The sequence below is a fragment of the Antrostomus carolinensis genome, unplaced genomic scaffold (assembly GCF_000700745.2).
Source record: "Antrostomus carolinensis isolate BGI_N321 unplaced genomic scaffold, ASM70074v2 scaffold20619, whole genome shotgun sequence".
Taxonomy (NCBI): Eukaryota; Metazoa; Chordata; class Aves; order Caprimulgiformes; family Caprimulgidae; genus Antrostomus; species Antrostomus carolinensis.
In genome coordinates this window covers 22,639-41,403 of record NW_010338102.1, presented here as the reverse complement: position 1 = coordinate 41,403, position 18,765 = coordinate 22,639, and the positions used below count along the sequence as shown (strand labels likewise).

Here is an 18,765-nt window from a genome sequence, read left to right as displayed (position 1 = left end):
TTGTTTAGAAACACTGTTACTGGAATCTCTCCAGTTGCAGTTACTGTATGAAAAAACAAAACAGCAAAACCACCTTGTTTTTGCGGTGCCACAATGGCAAATGATTGGATAAAAGACTTTAATTTTTTTAGAGAGTCTTGAAGTAACAGGTATTGGAGCTATATTATTCCTGTGCTCCTACAGTCCACCAAAAACTTCATCTTAGAAAATTTTAAGTTTATTTTCGAGCCGTTTTACTTTCTCATGCCCTTTTGTTAACAGTTTCTCTGTTAAATTCTGAAGTGTAGGTAGACTGTTGCTCTAAAGTGCAATGCTGCTGTAGCAGCCCAGTGGAGAGAAAATGAAGTTGGGGGCAACAAAGGGAAGTAAGAAAGCTGCTCTAACTCCACCTACTTGGACATATGTTCTTCATAGCTCTTGTGTTCTTTAAATCTGGCCTTTCCTTTCTTGACTTTCAGTCCCCATGTAGTTCCACACAACTGTGCAAGAGCATGGGCTTTCTTTTCTGGGGGGCCGTACACTGGAAACAACATATGAGGTATCTTTCATGAATGGGTAAAATTGCATACCCAGTGCTTACAGTGTAACCTTTTTTCAAAGGCATCACTTCTGCATACCTTAAATCCTTTTTCCAATCTGCGTGGTAAGCATGCTGAAGTGTGAATATCATGCAAAATGTGTTTGTGACTTTTAACTTACACTTAGAGGTACATTTGCTTCTCTGTAGGACTGAAGAAAAAAAAAAAGAAAAAACCAAAACAAAACACAACAACACAGGAGTATTTGCCTAAGGACTTTTTTAAATATCCAAAAAAATATTTCTGGTCAATGAAATTTTGCCTGATAGCACTGTTGCTTTCCTGGTTTATGGAAATAAGGTGTACATACTTGCACTCCCTTTCAGTTCTCCTAAAAGCCAATTTCACACAAACTTGACATAGTTATAAAGGTTGTTTAGTTTTTTAGTCAAAGTGTAGAGAGATGGAAATTAATATTTCATTGGAGAGCATGGTGGCACTTAAAAAGACCACCATTAACAATCATGAGCTGTTAGACTGTCTAATCAGATCCTAGGTATTTAAAAGTTGTTGTAGCCTTAAAAACTAATATACTTTTTTTCTTCAATTGAGTTGCAGAGTGCTTTAAATTTTTTTTTTATAAAAGAAATTACTCATCTGTGATTTTTAGAAATGTATGTGAAATGCTCTTGTTTTTTCTTGAATATATATCAATTTCTGAATATGTATCCCATACATTATTAACTTATAGTTAGTGAACTTTTATGTAGGACACTGAATAGAGGAAAAATAGGCATAGTTACATATAGTTACATATGTGTATACATAGTTACATACATGACTTTGTTTTGCAGTTTATGGATGATCATGCCGTGATTGTGTCTCTGAGTTTAAGATGATGTTCCTATATATAGTTCAGTACATTACACTGCTAACTCGCTGTCTCTCTTGTGTATGTATCTGTGAGTGAGTGACGTGCCGCACCTTTTCTTTTTCAGAGCTGCATGGTGTGGAAGGAGTCTTCTTGTTACAATTAACACCAATTTAGTCAAGGCATTTCTATATGCATTTGTTTTTAAAAATTAAGAAGATTTTTATAGATAATTTCACAGCTCTGGTATAGCTTTGAGGAAACAGTCATTACTGCCATTAGACCAGTCAATAGCAATGATAATGACTAGGTGGACATTTACTGGTGGGCATACCTGTCTCTCCCTTACTCAGAGTTGGTTAAAAATGTGGAGTTCAAAACTGAGTCATAACTTGGCACTGCAGAAGAAGCTTCCTCCTCCACCCTTCTCACTCCTAATTCCTGTAGTGGTCAAAACCACTACAACAATAGAAGCCTGCAGGAAAGGTAGGATAGGGAGTCTTTATTCAGAAGTTTACTTAGAATAACATAATTGAGTTGAAACTCTTGAAATATATATGTCAATTCAGTTTGAGCATAGTTAGTTTCTTTTGGTAAATGAGCATCTGGAGGCTATGCTGGCTTCACTAAGGATGTAATTAAGTTAATTTTACAGTATAGAGCATTTGAAAAGTGTACTGTTGGTTTAAGGAGTCTCATTCCTGCCCTTGCCTATATGGTATGCTGCTTCTGCAGCTGTGCTGTAGAACTGTTTGTGTTGAGATGCTGTGAAACATATTTATTATGAATGTATCCGTATTTAAGAGTCACTCCACTCCTGCTCTCAAGTACTGAAGGTCTGGATCAGTTCATAGGGAGCCCCATAAAAAGTAGAACTGGCACAACTGAGGGAGCAGTGTGCTCAGGTATAGGTCAGGGATGAGTAGGCAGTGAGAACTTCCTAAGCTTGTACTGCTGAAGTTTGGGTGTTGTGAAAACTATCACCTCAGGCTCTAGTATGACTCCATTAATATAAAAAAAGATTGTTGAAAAAAAAACACAAAGTGCTTCAAAATAAGTATTTCTTTGAAAGTTGAGGACATATCAAACTTGCCTTGAAACTGAAAACTGAAGAACAGGGAGCAGAAAGGAAAATAAAAACTGATTTGATTAAAATGGTGAAGGCAAGAGAAAAATCAATTTTTGTGTTGTTCCCTGAGGTTTAAACTATCATCTTCCAAATAAGAATGAAATTGTGTAAGTGCAGGTGTAACTAAACACAGCTAACTGGCTAATTGGCTAGTTACATCTTGTCTGCTTTTTACAGGGGCTTGATTCAGCCTTTGCAATTTCAAATGTTAGATCATTTAAATTGATAGCTTTTCTGGCATAATAATGAAGTAATATGGTGCTGAATAGGGATTACTCCCATTCGCAAGGAAATCAGCCTGTCCAAATTAATGCATAGGGTTAACATGCATAAAAATTCAGTGTTTTATAATATATTTGGATTATTCTTGCATTAGGATGAAATTACAGTGTTCTCAGAATAAAGTTTATACTCCTGATTCTTGGGCATGGATCTTGGCAGTAAAAGGAACATTGACAAAATGTCAAGCAAAAATCATGATACTTAGGATTGTGAAGATAAATTGATGTTGTAAGCTTTTAAGTTCTTGTTTTCCTACAGCTTTATGAAAATAGTTTAGAGAAAAGGAAAATAATTAGAAAATTAGCTCACTTCTATGTAGAAAGTGTGAGGATTTTTGTTTCCTTTTTGTTTTTAAGGCTTTACGTGTAAGACCAACAATGATTATTGTATTTCCAGGCTATTTCTTGATGTAGTATGTGTTTGTGTTGCTCTGACTGAACTTGAAATTACCAAGGTGGTTTTACTGCTGTCTTGCTATAGAGGACCAATAGCTATTCATAAAATTTATGATTGTCCTGTACTTTTGCTCTAGGTTTTCAGTCAAGACTCTGATTGACCGTTCTTGTTTTGAGACTATAGATGATACTTCCCCTGAATTTAATAATTTTGCAGCCATTCTGGAACAGATTCTAAGTCATCGACTGAAAGGTATGTTAATTAACTTCTTTACCAGTGATGTTTTTGCCATGAGAATTTGTGTGTATGAAACCAGTGTACATCTGTTGAAACTTCGTGATGCTGAATGAGTATGTTGGTTTTCTTTGTGTGTCTGTCCCTTCGCTGGTGCCTTCCTGATTGTTTTCCTTACTATGGAAAAGTCAAGGAAACGTTTTTTGTGAAACGTTTTTCCAGTGTTCTTGTTGGAAGCTTTCTCGGCTGATAATTAAGCAAGTGGATGTTGCCATGGTGCTGAGCTCTGTCTGCTTTTCAGCTTTATGATAAGGGTGTGTTCTAAGAGTCCGAGTCTGAAAGACAATTGTAGTGCTTTCTGCTTTAACAGAAGCTATAGAGAGCATATCTGTGATGCTGCTCCCTTTTCTTCCTTCCCTGCTTTTGTTGCCTTCTTTTTCAGACAGTGTGTTTAGGTCCTCTCATTCCCATTCCCCACCCACCTAGCAAAGCTGGGTTTTGGTACTGGAATGCAATGGATCTGGATTAAATTGCTTTTGAGAAAGGTCAGTTGTTGATTTTCCTGTTGTATCAGAGTCAGATATTGTTCTAATTCAAGAAAATGTCTGTTTGCATTTTCTGATTGTTCTAGGGGAAGCTGCTTTGCTAAAAGAACAGAGTGTGCCTTAGCAGTAACAGTTGCTAGGAAAGGACTTCAGAAGCTTCTCCTTATTTCTCAGTTTCTGTACAGTTTCTGAAATTCTTTGACGATTATGAAGGACATAATAATCACCTAAATATAGACGTATAATATGAAAATCTACTCCTTTTCTTACTTTTGCTTTTTAATATTCATAACTAAGCTTTGTGAGCAATATTGTATGTAGGCTGACATTTGCGTAGCACAGTTACTACCTGCTGTCATTCTGTCAGAGACAGAAAAAAAAAATCACACAGTAGGATAGGAACATAGTGTTTGTCACATTGTGACAAAGATTATTGGAGTGATTATGGGTACTTAGCAACTTGACACTGCAGGGAAATTGCTCTGTTTTCTCCTTTTCTCCCAGCTTCAGTGATGTTTGAGCAAAAATCATTATGAATTTATTTTTTTTCCCCCAACATTCTTTTGCTTCACAGTCTATTATTCAGGACAGGCAGTACAGAGAAGAAGCCTTGACAGGTTGGCAAATGGTTTACAGGCAAATGGAATTTGCAAGTAAAAAAATATTTCAAACAAGAAACAGAAGAAAATCAAAAAGCTAAATTGTTGTTCAGTCTTCCCCTTGTAATAACCAGTATGATTTTCTAAGTTTGCAGAGTTAAACAACAATATGGAAAAAGGCAGCAACTTGTACATTGTATTGCAAATAGGGAATATTTTGGTAATAAGCTAGATCACTGCGAGTAATTGTTTTATTCTTTAAAAACTTTAAAGGGAAATTGAGATAATAAATGTACCATGACAATTCAAATTTTAAGAGGGTATATACTATATAACATGGGACTTGAAAGATTGCATTTTATTGATGGAAATTACTAATATATTCTGAATACATACTTTGTGTCAGTATGAGCACACTAAAAGCAGACTGGTGACTGCAGTGTGTGGAATAATTACTGGAGGTAACTTAGAAATCAAAAACCAGCATTGATCACACATTAAGGAAAGGTATAATGTCAAAGAAGATCCCAGGGAAGAATGCAACTGGGACACCGCTCATTTCTGCAGGTTTAGCTGTGGGAGTCCATAAATCGTGGGTGCAGGAGTGCAGCACACTATCAAGTGAATCCGCTGTTGTCGGACTCATAGTGCTGAACTGGGCATCAGCCAGGATCTAAGCCCAGCTGCCCTCAGCTCCTCTAATATCTGAGGGTACGCTGGAATGCAAGGGGGTTTATTTCCTGCCAAGTTGCTTTACCACCCTTTTCATGCAACATGGTGGGTTCTATAAAATGTTTTAAAGCAGGGAGAACAAACATGATTTGTTTGTCTATGGTAAGATAAATGGCTCCATTGTATTAAAGGTATCAGGATAATCCCATGGCAGTGTAGTTAAACTGATGATCCAGTTTGAGATTTTGGGTATATAGACCTTTACTTTCTCAAGGCCATGTCAAATAACAATTGTTAATCTTTAACTTCCTTTGGAAGTACTGGGTGTGGAAGTAAGAATTAAAAAAAAAAAAAAAGCATTAAATTTGCATTGAAAAGGACTAAGTTTACTTTTATTAGAACACTTTTACTGGCAACTGTCTTTTCTGACACTAAATATAATGTGCTTTTAAGGAGCAAAGCATAGTCTTGATGGAACATAGTGACTGTTGCTGCTCATTGGTTTCGTGTTCAGGTAGGATCCAGACAAAATGAAATGGGAGGAAGAAGGATAACCATTTTAAGGGCTAAAAATATTCAGCTACAGAGATTAGGATTTTATGCTTTTCCTGAAACCAGTGCAATTAAGAATTCTGAAATAATAGTTCTCCAATCCTCATCCTCCTGGCTGTTCTGCTAAAAATGGCAGTTACAGCATGACATATGAGCACCATTTTAAAATTGATTTTTGATAGGTAACTGATCTGATGTTGCCAGCTCCAGATAGCAAAAGGGTCATGAAACAACATTCATAGTGGTTTGGGAGGTTTTGTTGGTTTGTTTTTTCTTTTCAGAATCACTGAAGAATTTACTTTGGAAGTACCTTAGAAAGTCATCCAGTCCAGCCTTTTGCTCAAAGCAGGGTTATCTCAGATTGCTCACATTATTTTCCAGTTGAGCGTTGAAAATCTCCATGACATTTCTTAGACTCAGTGCAGTTTGCTACAGGATTTTTTTTGCCACCACTCTCATGTGCTTACCTTTCCCTGATACTGGCCATGGTCCTCACCGGCTCCTGTGGTGAACCGGTACAGGAAGTCGGACAGGCAGAAAAGTAATGACTTTCCCCGTGGATGCACATCTTTAACCCAGCTGCTCGTTTTCTTAAGAGTTGTTTAGATGTGGGTGTTTGCTTAGTAATAAAATGAGGTTGGTATAAATGTATCGGCTCAACAGAGATCTGTGAACACTGCTTGAATGCAGGTATCTGTTCGTGTTATACAGAAGACTTAGCACATATGGTACCAAAACAGTTCCAAAAAAGGTAACATAATATGCCATGGCCAAAAGGCCACGTCTCTGCTGCCTTACAGTTACATGTACACCAGTGCCAATAAGTAGCAGTCAGGAGTAGGCCACTGTTAGAAAAGGCAGTCTGGCTCACAGCCTATTTTTTAATTGCCTTAAGGAAGAGAGAGAGAGTTTGAGTAAGCTGTATTCATTATGTTTTCAGGGATTGCAAGCCATTGTCTGCCATATGCTATAGAAAGTGGAGAGATACTTATCCCTGTACTGTGCAATACTGTATGCGTAGCATACCTGGTACTACCTAGAAGTGCTGGATTTATTCTGAATGCAGAGTAGACCAAGTATCATAATGAGGAGGATATAAAGCATGTGTTCTTCTGTTATTGAAATAAGCTGTGTGGCATGCCTGCTGGCACGGTATGATACTGCTGGACAGGACAATTGAAGATCGTGAAAATACAGGAGAGAAGGAGTAAAAGAAAAAAGATGAGTGACTAATTACTCTCTTGTTCCTTCTCAGGAATAGGGATTTGCATGGTTTTATAAAACAGCAAAGAGTAAGTGGCATTCTGAATGGATACGCAGAGAGAGTATTTGGCATATTGAATGGTAAATGTTAATTCTTGACTTTTTTTTTAAATAAATCTTTTATTGAGCTTTGAATTTAATAAATAAATTCATGTGGTGAAGTAAGCAGACAGGCCACAAAGTTGTTACATGCACCTTTTGGGGGAAAAAACCCACCACTTGAATTTCTTAAGATCATAGGGGACAGATCCTTGACACTACTCTGACTAAGCTTATAGCTCAGATAAGTCATGCTAGATAAAAATATCCGTGACATCATATTTTGGCATTTTATTTTCAGTATGTTTGATTTGCAGTTTCAGTCTAATATATTCTTTCTTGAAATTTGGGCTTTCTAACAGCAAAATAATTAGAAGCCTTTCTGATAAATTAGTAAAGCTTCAGAAGTAAAACTCAAGACTTGAAATAAAATAACATTAGCTTAACAATAAGATCTCATTTTATATGAAGGGTTTGCATGTACATAATAATGACAGTCACCAGAGGGCAATGTTCATCTCACTTTTTACATACTTTCATTTTCTAACTTCAATACATTAAAAGCTGGACAAAAATATGCAGGGTGTTGGTTAAAGGTCCAGAGGAGATATTGATTTGCACAGTTCGTGTTGGTCAGCTTCACAAGGAATGTTTTTTGTGTACTCAAAATAAATTGTGACTGCAAAACTGTCCTGGTTTTGCTAGGATAGAGTTAATTTTCTTCCTAGTAGTTAGAATAGCTGTGTTTTAGTTTCAATGTAAGACTTGTTATGAGAAGAATGTTGATGACAGTACTGATGTTATTAGTTGCTGCTGGAGCTCAAGGCCACCGTGTTTGGCTGGTTCACAGCTGCATTAGGACTGGGAGGGAGAAGCGCAGTGAACAGCAAAACCCAAACTGGCATTTGGATGTGCCAATGAAATATTCCATATCATATCTCGTCATGTCAGGATATTAACCAGGGCTGACCGGAAAACGGGGTATTCTCTCGGGGATCGCTCGGGCTCGCTCTTCCAGGGTTTGGGTTTCAGGACTGTCTCGGCTCCGGGATCGCTGGCTGGCATGGGTCGGGCATCAGTCAGTGGGTGGTGAGCAATTGCACTGTGTATCACTCATTTGTATAGTCTGTTATCACTGTTGTTATCATTAGCATTTTATTTTAATTAGTAAATAGTTTTTATCTCATCTCGTGAGTTTCCTTGCCCTTTTCCTTCCAATTCTCTCCCCTACTCCCTGGGTGAAGGAGGGGGAGGGTGATAGAGCAGGCTGTGTTTGGCTGCAAGCTGCAAGCCAAAAGGGTGAATCCACCCAAACCACCACAAAAACCTTTTTGATCATTTATCAGTTTCTCCTTCAATGAAAGCACATTTTGAAAAATTCCAGTCTACTCCTAAAGTAAAGCCAGCACTACGACAGCGAACAGCAGTCTTTTATATGTATTTTATGTGTTTGTATATATATATATACACACACACACACATATATGTTCTTTAAAAAAATAAAATTTATATATATATATAAAAATCATTTTTTTAAAGAACAAAACTGGCTTTACTTGATTGAATTAGTGAAAGTAAGTACTGCCTAAAACAAATTACAAAAAATCTTCTTGCATCATATTTTTAAGTCACAACAGTGTGTGCTCATTGTGATTTAAGAGTACTGTGAAGAGCTCTTGAGTATTATTATAGCATAGTAATATGGAAAAAAACAACAAACCACACATATGTACACAAAAGCCCCAAAATTCTCTTTGCACATCAGGTTCAAACCAGAATGAACTGCATAATGCAAGTTCTTTTACACCTATGAGCTAGTTTTCAGTAGGAGTTTATAGACTTGCTAGTATAAGATACTGTCAGTGCAGGCAACCTATAGGGAAGTATTTTAATTATGTTTAGCTCCAATAAGCAGAGAGGGAGGTTCATAAACCTTTACATATCTTGTGCTTTGATTTAAGGTCAGATCACCTGGTTCGGCTATGAAAGTCCACGTAGTTTCTGGGACTACATTCGAGTAGCTTGCCGAAAAGTCTCTCACAATTGCATCTGCAGTATTGAGAACATGGAGAATGTCAGTTCTTCTAGAGCTAAGGTAGGGAAGAGAAAGGTCGAATTGACTTTTTTATTACATTGTTCTGTGTAAAATATAGCTGATATTTCTGTACCCAGAAGAAAAACATATTACTAAGCTTGCCCCACAAAATTTTTATTGTTTGAAATAATGATTTTTTTATATGTACCTAGTAAGTATCTACTTTTAAGGAACCCACTCTTTGGATGTCCATATCTGAAAAGGTTGGAGGTGCATTGACACAAATACTGATGGTGTGTGCATCAGTTTTACTGGTGGTCCAAATAAGTGTCTTCCTCAGCCTGGAAGCTGTTAGCAAGGGTTTGCCAGCGCTAGTTAGCCCTGCTCTCACTGGAGCTGCGTAGGTTTTAGTTGCTAGCTAAGCAGCAGCATCACGGTTTGACTGTTTCACTCGTGTTCTAAATAACTGCAACATAAGGGCACCTATCGAGTTAAACATCCTTTTAATTTTAGTGTACTCTGTGTTAAAGATTTTGCTGTGTTGTTGGTTTTTATGAAAGCATTTTTCTTGTTATTTAGCAACTGCCTATCTTATTTTAAGTTTAGTTTGATCTAGATCTATATAAATTAAAACTAAGATTATAATCTACTACAGGTGGTTTGCTAGAATCTGTTGTGATATTCAGATAGATGTCAGTAAGCACCAAATAGATTAAACCGAAAGGCATCTTACTATAACTGTTTGCAAGTTTATATGGGTTGCAATAAATGTTCCTGGTGTTCTCAAACTGACAGTCATAACTATGGCAGCCTTTTGAAATATCTCTTTCTTGTAAACCACAATCATGTGCACAAGACCTGCAAACCTAGTGCAACATACTTACCTAAAGTTTATTTTTTAAGCTGTTGCTGTTGTTTATGGAACTGTTTGAATTAAGTTTTGCTTTTGAACTACAAGTTTTAGGCCTCTTAGATTTTATTTCATTCCTATATATTATGTGTACTTTCTATAATGATGTCCTTACTGAGGGGAAAAAATAATTTATGCAAATTACATAATAAAAATATGCCACTGAGTCATAAACATTTTTTAATTGATCCCACAAATATTTGAATGAACGCAGAGAATTAGTTCTTACTTACGTCTCCTTGAGGGTAGGTTACTGCTGCTTTCCAGTGGAACAGATTGGAACAGATTCCAATACCATTGTCTTTAAAATGAAAAGCTTTCTGCCCTCATCTGCTACCAGTTCTCCACATGAGATTTTTCAAAAGACTGGAGTATAAAATTAAAGCAAAATATTTCTTTTTCCCTTCAAATTTTGGAGAACTTTATTTCACAATAACCTTTATTTGCAATAATACATTTTCTATCTGTTTCTTCTTGCAGGGTCGAGCCTGGATCAGAGTAGCACTAATGGAAAAGCATTTGTCTGAATATATTTCCACAGCTCTGAGAGACTTCAAAACAACCAGGTCTCTAAGACTTTTATCTTTGCAATATTTTCGCAAGTGTTGCTTAAGTGAGTGACTTAGGTTTGAAAGTGAATGTTCCACTTAATTTGTATAGGAGAGGATGTCACTAGTAAAAGAGCTGTAACCTAGCAAAAGATACCTGGAGCTGGTATCGACTGATTGGATTTTAGCATGGGTAAAACTGCAAAACTGAGAATCCCTTTGTGATTTTAAAAATGTGAAAATAAACCTGGAATTCTTGAAAGGTCAAAAGAGAAGAAAACCTCTCTAAAGAAGGAACTAATTCTGAAATTGTAGTGTGATGAGGATAGAAGATGTAATGTACCTTTCAAAATTGGGTATTGTTGACAGAAAGCCCTAGACACTCAGTAAAAAATAATTTTTATAGAAACTTTTCTTGAAGAGGAAGAGAATTCCGGGAAACTTTTGAGAAATACAGAAGAACAGAATTAGTTATCAGGCATAGGTAGGATTCTTGATGTAATACAAAAAATGAGTAACATTTTTATTGTACATTCTAATGGTAAAAGCTGTTACGGGCAAGAATATGCTTTGTGATAGAAAATACTCTGTCAGTTTTGGACTGGTTCTACATGATGTGATTATTACATGATGCTTTATCCTGTAATAAATGCATCTTGAAAACTTATGATTAATATATGTTATGATAAATATGGTTGAGTCTGTAACATGTTGTGGTACCTTATGTTGAACTCTAAAAGTTTTAGACATACTGAATGGACTATTTAAACCGTAAGAACTTTCTTTGTAAGGACTTCTGTTCATTTAGAATACTATTTTTGTTTGTAATACTATTTGTCCAGAGATCTTCATATATTTTGCCAATATTTAGGTGACTTTGAAACACAACTAGGTAAACATCCCATTTTATTGATGTTTCCAGACCTGTCATCTTTATTTTACCCAGATATGCTTGCATTTACTGTAGATATGAAGCTCATAAAACAAAGATTTCTGGAAAAGATTTACTCATGTTGCCTCAAGATGAAAAGTCACTTGGGTTTCTGATGGGGAGATAAGGAGGAAGAGGAGGGCCATAAACTATGTAGTTAAGTAGTACATTTATTATCCCCATTTGGTAGTGTGGTTTGTTTGCTGGTGGAGAACAATGGGATTATTTTATTAGCAGTTTGAAATTCATTTATTTGGACATCTTAATTTTTCATATGATTAAATGTTTTTTCAATGGTATAGCTTTTGGAAACAACCTTTCTTGCATTCCAAACATAGTAAGTGCAAAGTTTGCTTTGAAGTAGTATTTTAAATACATGTAATGGAAATAAAAGTTACAGTTTCAGACCTTGGCAGTGTGGATTTCTATACATTAACAATAATAAAGAGACATGTTTTCTTTTCCTGTGTGGGATTTCGGATACCTAATAAGCAGCCTGACGTTTTTGGTGATGCTTTGGTACGTTTATTTAGCATTTTAAATTAAGTATTGGGCTATATGTATGTATTATTTATATAAACTAGAAATATAATGTTATACATGTGTGTATGTAGAATATGAGATTTATCTATCATACTGCTAGCTCTTTTTAAACCTCATTGTTGTGTTTAGGTGCCTGATCTTAGGGCTAGTCCTTTAATGAAGCAGTACATTATTAGTGCTGGATCTGCATATTACGCTTGGAAGGGGGTTAGATTAAGCATGGGCACACGATTATTTTTCTAACAAATTGGTCAGCACAGACTTTTAAGTTAAAGTAGACTGTTCTATTGTGAGATGTCAACTGCATAATGCTGAAAAGATTTGTGAGTTTTTCAGGGGCCTTGTTGTTTTGGCTGAATTACTGTAGCTGGTTTAAGAAACATCTGCATCTCACCGTTACAAGTGTGCCCTATGTTTTTTGTACAGTTACTTCCTAGGCACCGTTTTACAAGATAAACTGAACACAGTACAGTTTGGTACCCAGCAGTGATTTTACAAATGCCAGTGAAATTGCTTATAATCAACTTACACTGGGAGCATTGCTGTTAGTTCACAAATAAGAGTAACTGTACGGAATCAGACTGTAAAGTCCATCTAACTCAGTATTCTGTCTCAACAAGTGGCTAGTTTAGACTCCTAGTTCCCTTCCTGAAGTCAGATAGTAGAGAGCTGAGCCTGTACATCATAGCCTCAGTGCCAGGACTATAATCTCTGTCTTCTCAGAGGAAGTCTTCCAGATTTCTTGCTCCCACGGAGAACATCCAAGGTCTTGGACAACTCGTTTCCTTACAGCAAATGGATGTCTGTTATAAAACTGCAAAAGTGGGACTTCTGACAGTGTGCATTATAACACAGTTCGATCTTTGGAGCTGTGCCCTAAAATGTGTCTTTTCTGGGTGTTTGCCACGCAGCCAACTTGAGGGCTCACTGAGCCAATCCCAGTGCTTTCATGCAGTTCTTAAAACAGATGGAGCTTTTGGTAGGGCAGTGTTGCTGGTGTTTGTTTGAAACATAGATTGCATTTAATAACCTGGCACCTTCTTGCAATCATACATTGCTAGAATGTATAGGTGCATTGTGCATCGTGGTTTCTGGTAAGTCACCTTTCAACCTTGCCTTTGGTACTGAACAGCTTTTGGTTTCCCTCTTTCCACATGTAACAAGTGAATTCTAGTGACGTGTCTGCCTCTGCTGCCACCAAGACTCCTCTAACGTGGAAATCAGTGTGCTACTTTGCTAAACAGACCAAATGCCCTTTTTTACAAGGCCACACATAGCAATGGTGGGCTCTATTTCCCTGCCCTGTGCATGGAACATTTCTGTCTGGAAGTAGCTTCTGCAGTAGCTGGGAGGAGAAAATTAGAATAAATGGGTGCGAACAGGAAGGTGATGAGGGAATACAGATTTTAAAATTGTTGGTTTATTGGTCACTATTCTCGAGCACACTTCACAAGTCTGCTTATACCAGGGTATGTGAAGTGTATTTTGAGATCAAGCGGTGGAGTTTAAAAACTTAGGCCAATAGGTATTTTACAATAAAAAATGGTGTTAAGAAAACACTCCTTCTTCATAGAATGAAAATTTAAAATCTCAGAATAACTGGATACAGCATGCAGTATTTTAAGAAAGTATGCTACCTTGAATATAGCCTATTTGTGATTTTTTTTTTTTTTTAAATAATCAGCTACTAGGAATGAAGAGTGAATGTTGAAATTTAAAAGATCCTGCAAGTGCAATTGTGTGAGAGAACTTTTGTTTTCATTCAATCATTCGATTGAATTATTATTTTTTGAATGTACATGATGCAAATTCTTCCATTCAGCAGCAAAGTATAAGATATCTTCATCATTTTCTTTGCATTTTGTCCATCCTGTTCTTCTATTTCTTAGGGCTAATATTGTAAATTATTTCTGCTGCTGTCTAAATTTTTATGTGCTCTAAGATTGTGGTGTTTTGTGCTGTGCAGTCTATTGGTTTGCTTTATTTGAAATGAAATATGAATGCCCCTAGGGTTCACGAGTTGTTTTTATTTAAACTGGATTTCTTCAGTTATCTGTTAACTATGAAAAACATTATTATTATTATTATTTGAGAGAAAATGGTATTAACTGAACTGATTTCTTTTTTATTGAAGGAGATTTTATGAGGATGGAGCAATTGTTCTTGGTGAAGAAGCAAATATGCTTGCTGGTATGCTGTTGGGACTCAATGCAATTGATTTCAGGTATTACATTTGCATGCTTCATAAAAAATGCTCAGGGAAAGTACTTATAAATCGATGCATTATGGAAAACATTGTTAGAGTCCTTTGATAGTTTGAGAGACAAAACTTTGGTGGGGGGGAGGAAGGGGAGGGTGAGAGGGAGATCTTGAATGACTCTTCTAAATAAGAACAAAGTTATGCCATAGTACATACAGCTGCATGATGTCCTGGTTTTGCTGGGATAGGGTGAAACCACTACAGATGATTACATGGTCTTTCTTTCAGGTATCAAAATCCTGAGAGCAATCAGAAGTATAATTGCAGAACATATCAAACCTATTAAATGAAGCTTACAGATAATGGAATCTTTTAAAGTTATTTTTAAACTATATGGAAAACTGTGTGATTAAGTACATGGTTATGCCCCAGTACTCAATGGCAGCATTGTAATTGCATATGTAGAAGGTGGCATTTAAGTTTTTGTCAATGCAGCTTTTAAGAGCCTAGAAATTTTCTGAGCAAAATAGGAACACAATGCTACAGGAACATTTTTATTGTGCCACATGTAATTCATAGTATTGTGGTTTGAAAGGCTGAGAAGCTGTAGCCATTCTTTGCATTTTATATTTGAGATTTTTTTTCGGTTCAGTCTCTTATAAATGTTGACTGGCTTATCTGTGTGGAACTGTAAATAAGATTTTGGGTGGAGATGGGGGAATCCAGGTGAGAGCAGAATCTAAATATTTTCTCGCCCTCACAGCAATGTGGAATTACGTATCTAATTAAAATAATTGTGGTTTTTCAGGGGTGTTTTTTGTTATTTTCTTTTCTTAAGGGAAAAAAATCCTTCAGATGTACTTGTCAAATACAACTTAAGTGACTGCGTTGTCAAAAATGGCACTTCGCAATTAAGTTAGCAAAAGCTGTGTCTTACTATAATCTGTTTTTTTCATGACAGAGGTAGAAGTGAAGAATATGAGCCTTGTGGAAGAATAATTAATTTTGTCACTTCTGTGATAATTAAACATGAATCAAGTACAATCTTTTATATCCAGTACAAAAAGAATACATTGTAAATGAGAGCTTTATAGAACTACAGCCATTTAAGAACATTTTCTGAAAGTTAGTTTCATTAGTATTCCTTTTCTTCCTGTAGCCCAACACCAGAAAGTATCTGAAAGGAGAAAGACTGAAATATTTTTGAGAACTGATTTTTAACTTAAAGTTAGTAGGATGGTTACATAAGCACTCTGCAAACACTTTAAATGAGCTTAAGTACTGAAGATTCCAAGCTCATCCATAGCTCTTCTGTTTCTCTTGCTTTAGCTAACTTTCTTTTTCCTGTTATTCCCTTGCAATCCATCTGTATTTTCAGAATAAAAGCAAATATTTAAAAATTAGGGTTTATATCGCTTACCCTGATCTGTTCCCTGACTATGTGGAAATTCTATTTGTTGGGGTTTTCATTATCCTATAATATGCTCAGTGACTGTCATTTAATATTAAACAGTCTGGCTCAGCTGAGTAGGTTTTCAGCGTTAAGTACTCTAGGCTTTTCTTATTACCAAAAAATTAAGAAAAATTAAATTTCACATTGGTAAGATTCAACTGTCACTGTAATTGAATTTTCTTGTTATAATTTTAGCATTGTTTCTCTGTTTTATCAGTTTTTGTCTGAAGGGTGAGGGATTGGATGGCAGCTTTCCAGCTGTCATAGATTATACACCATACTTGAAGTTCACCCAAAGGTACTTTTTATCTTCACACTGCTTTTTAAATTTTATTTCATTGGCAAAATTTTACTTCATACTGGACCTCTTTCATTTCACATTCAAAATAATATCCATATCTAAATACAAACCTGTACAGTCAGCTACCTTGCTCTTTCAGACTGCTGGAATTATTACATGACTCATCAGAGTGAGTCATGCTAACTTTGTTTACTTGGATTAGAATCACAGTTCATCAGGAAATATTTTTTTAAATCTTCTTTGAAGATCACCAGACCAATCTGTCCTTTCTCTTGGGCCTTTTCTGTGTAGCTGTAAATTTTAAAATAGTTATTTTGTAAATGAAAATTATATATGCTCAACTGGTAAGATATGACAGATAAGCAGTATGCAGTATGAGCAGTTAGCCCATAATAGAAAATCATGACCAGTTGCATATATAATCTGACATTCTAGCTACATTTTGCTCCTCTGATCAGCCATATGATTAATAATGAAAAGAATGATCACTATCTAACAGATCAGATGGCAACTTGTTATCTCCAAAAAGCATGGAAATTAATGGGATGTGTTCTATTGTTAGGTTTGCCAAAATGAAGAAAGCAGCTGGAAGTTAGGAGTAGTCTTGAAGATGTACAACTGAACATGAAACATCCTAGTTATTCTCTTGAAGTTCTTATCAGTTTACATGTTAATGACAAATTTCATAGTTCAGTTAAAGCAGAATTTGCATCATGGCAGGATCATGGGGTCACAGGAATCGCTACTTCAGTAAATGCTGTTAATGTAGTGGGAAGCACAGTTGTCAGGGAAGATTGGGATAAATTAAAATTCTTGTCTTTGATACACATGTCTGAATTCTCTGGCGTACATTGATTCTGGATGATACAGAGATATTTTAACAATGAATCTGCATGCTATGTAGGGAGATACTTATATTCTGTGAAATAACAGGCACATGGTCTTCACTATAACCATAACTATTGTCATTTAAATTTATCATTATTTATCATAATTACAATCACTTTTTTATTTTTCTGCATTTTTAGACACAAATACTATTTCTTTTCAGATAATACTTTGCCTTGAATTTGTGAAAGAAAGATTAAGTCAGCACTTCCTTTGCATGTTGTAATGCATTAGTCCTCTGTATTTCAGGAGAGTATCCCACATGCAGTTGTTTGACTTGGCTAAGTCAACTTGACTAAGATGACAAGCAAGTCTTTGCCCATTCTTTAGGTCGCTGTACCAATAAAAGCTTTAAATATGAGTTGTATTTGGTGATATATCCTATCCCAAAATTTCAGTTCTTTTTGATTTGCAGAGCTTTAGATATCTTTAAGAACTGTGGTGCTTTAATTTTAAGGGAAATTTGCATTTTAACAAACACAGCTTTTTCACTTGGCTAATAAATATGATCCTTCAGTTCTGACAGCATCAGCAGTGATGAAGAAGAGCTAAGAACACTGGGCAGTAGTGGCAGCGAAGGCAGCACTCCAGAGAAGATTGACCCTCCTTTCATCACAGATGAAAACAGTTGGTACAACAAGTGCAAAAGGGTAGAACAAAAGTACCGGCTTGCATTGGAACAGAAGGTAAAAGATTAGTTTTGTGTGGAGGTGATGGAGCCAAAGTTTGTCACCAGCCAACTGGTAACATACCAATTTAAGTAAAGGAAAAAAAATATATTCAATTTTATTTAGCTTCATGTAAATGGTCTTAAATATTATGATCCTCAGAGTATCTAAGAATATTTTTCATTGATTTGAGGGAAAAGACGTCTGGGGAAAGAGGAAGAGAGTAATAATTTAGAGATCAGATTTCACAATCTAATGTAGAAGCTTTGGCTTCTTTTTCTAATCTCAGAGTTACAGGCAGCATATCTCCGAAGCTGTTAGGTTGCAAGCTTGAAGTGAACTGTCCACATGATTTTCCTTTTCCTTAGAGGCCATAAAATTTTATTGATGTAGGCAGACTGCCAGTTGAAGCCTTTTATAATGATAGTGATGTTAAATTTTAACATTTAGTCTTATAGTAAACAAAAACGTATCAGCAAAATAATCCGTCTAGGAATGAAAAGCAGAACTATCTTCTCAGTGATACTGACATGGGTTTTTAGAAAATACATAGTTTTCAGACCTGCTTCAAGCTAGAATGGGAAAAAAAAAAAAAGTGTGTGCTTGGATTTGATTTTAATAGTTTAGGTGGCATATTGAATGTTGTTATAAAAACCAAAGGTAGATTCTCCCTCCACCATCCAAAATACTGTAAGCTAAAGGTGAAGTGAAGTCTATATCCAAACTTTTTAGTATTTTAAGAGCAAAGTGATTGTCAATTTTTTGTAACAGCATATTACAACTACAGAGACAAAAATGTGCATTAGCTAGTGGAAGAGAGAAGAGGGAAGGCTATTGAAAAACACTGAAGAAATAGTGCACAGAAAAAGAAAGGAGGAATCAGGAAAAATGAAAGGGAAGAAAAATGAAGAACAAATGGTTAATGTTTTTAAAGAACTTTAGTAGTATTTTTAGTATTTGTGATGGTTTGACCCACAGTGGGACCATGCTGTCCTTCATTCACTCCCCCAACCCAATGAGATGTGATGGGAGACACAACAAAGGGGGCTCAGGATTAGGATGAGGACAGGGACAGCTCACTCAACAGTTATGGTCATGGGCAAAACAGACTCAAAATTGGGGAAGAAAAAAAAAATCAATTTAATTCATTGCAAGTCATCTAACTAGACTTAACAACCACATCTTACA

At 36.0% G+C, this 18,765-nt stretch overlaps 1 protein-coding gene across 1 annotated transcript in view; it reads left to right on the top strand.

Annotated features, from left to right (window-relative positions):
* The first annotated feature begins 1,008 nt into the window (after nt 1-1,008).
* RUNDC3B (RUN domain containing 3B) overlaps nt 1,009-18,765 on the top strand; it is a 38,835-nt gene continuing 21,078 nt past the window's right edge. The window contains exons 1-8 of the mRNA XM_029086854.1: nt 1,009-1,049; nt 1,631-1,675; nt 3,333-3,448; nt 9,062-9,195; nt 10,526-10,611; nt 14,202-14,291; nt 15,938-16,018; nt 17,427-17,595. Of these exons, the coding sequence (XP_028942687.1) occupies nt 1,009-1,049; nt 1,631-1,675; nt 3,333-3,448; nt 9,062-9,195; nt 10,526-10,611; nt 14,202-14,291; nt 15,938-16,018; nt 17,427-17,595 (762 nt within the window). The remainder of the gene's footprint in view (nt 1,050-1,630; nt 1,676-3,332; nt 3,449-9,061; nt 9,196-10,525; nt 10,612-14,201; nt 14,292-15,937; nt 16,019-17,426; nt 17,596-18,765) is intronic.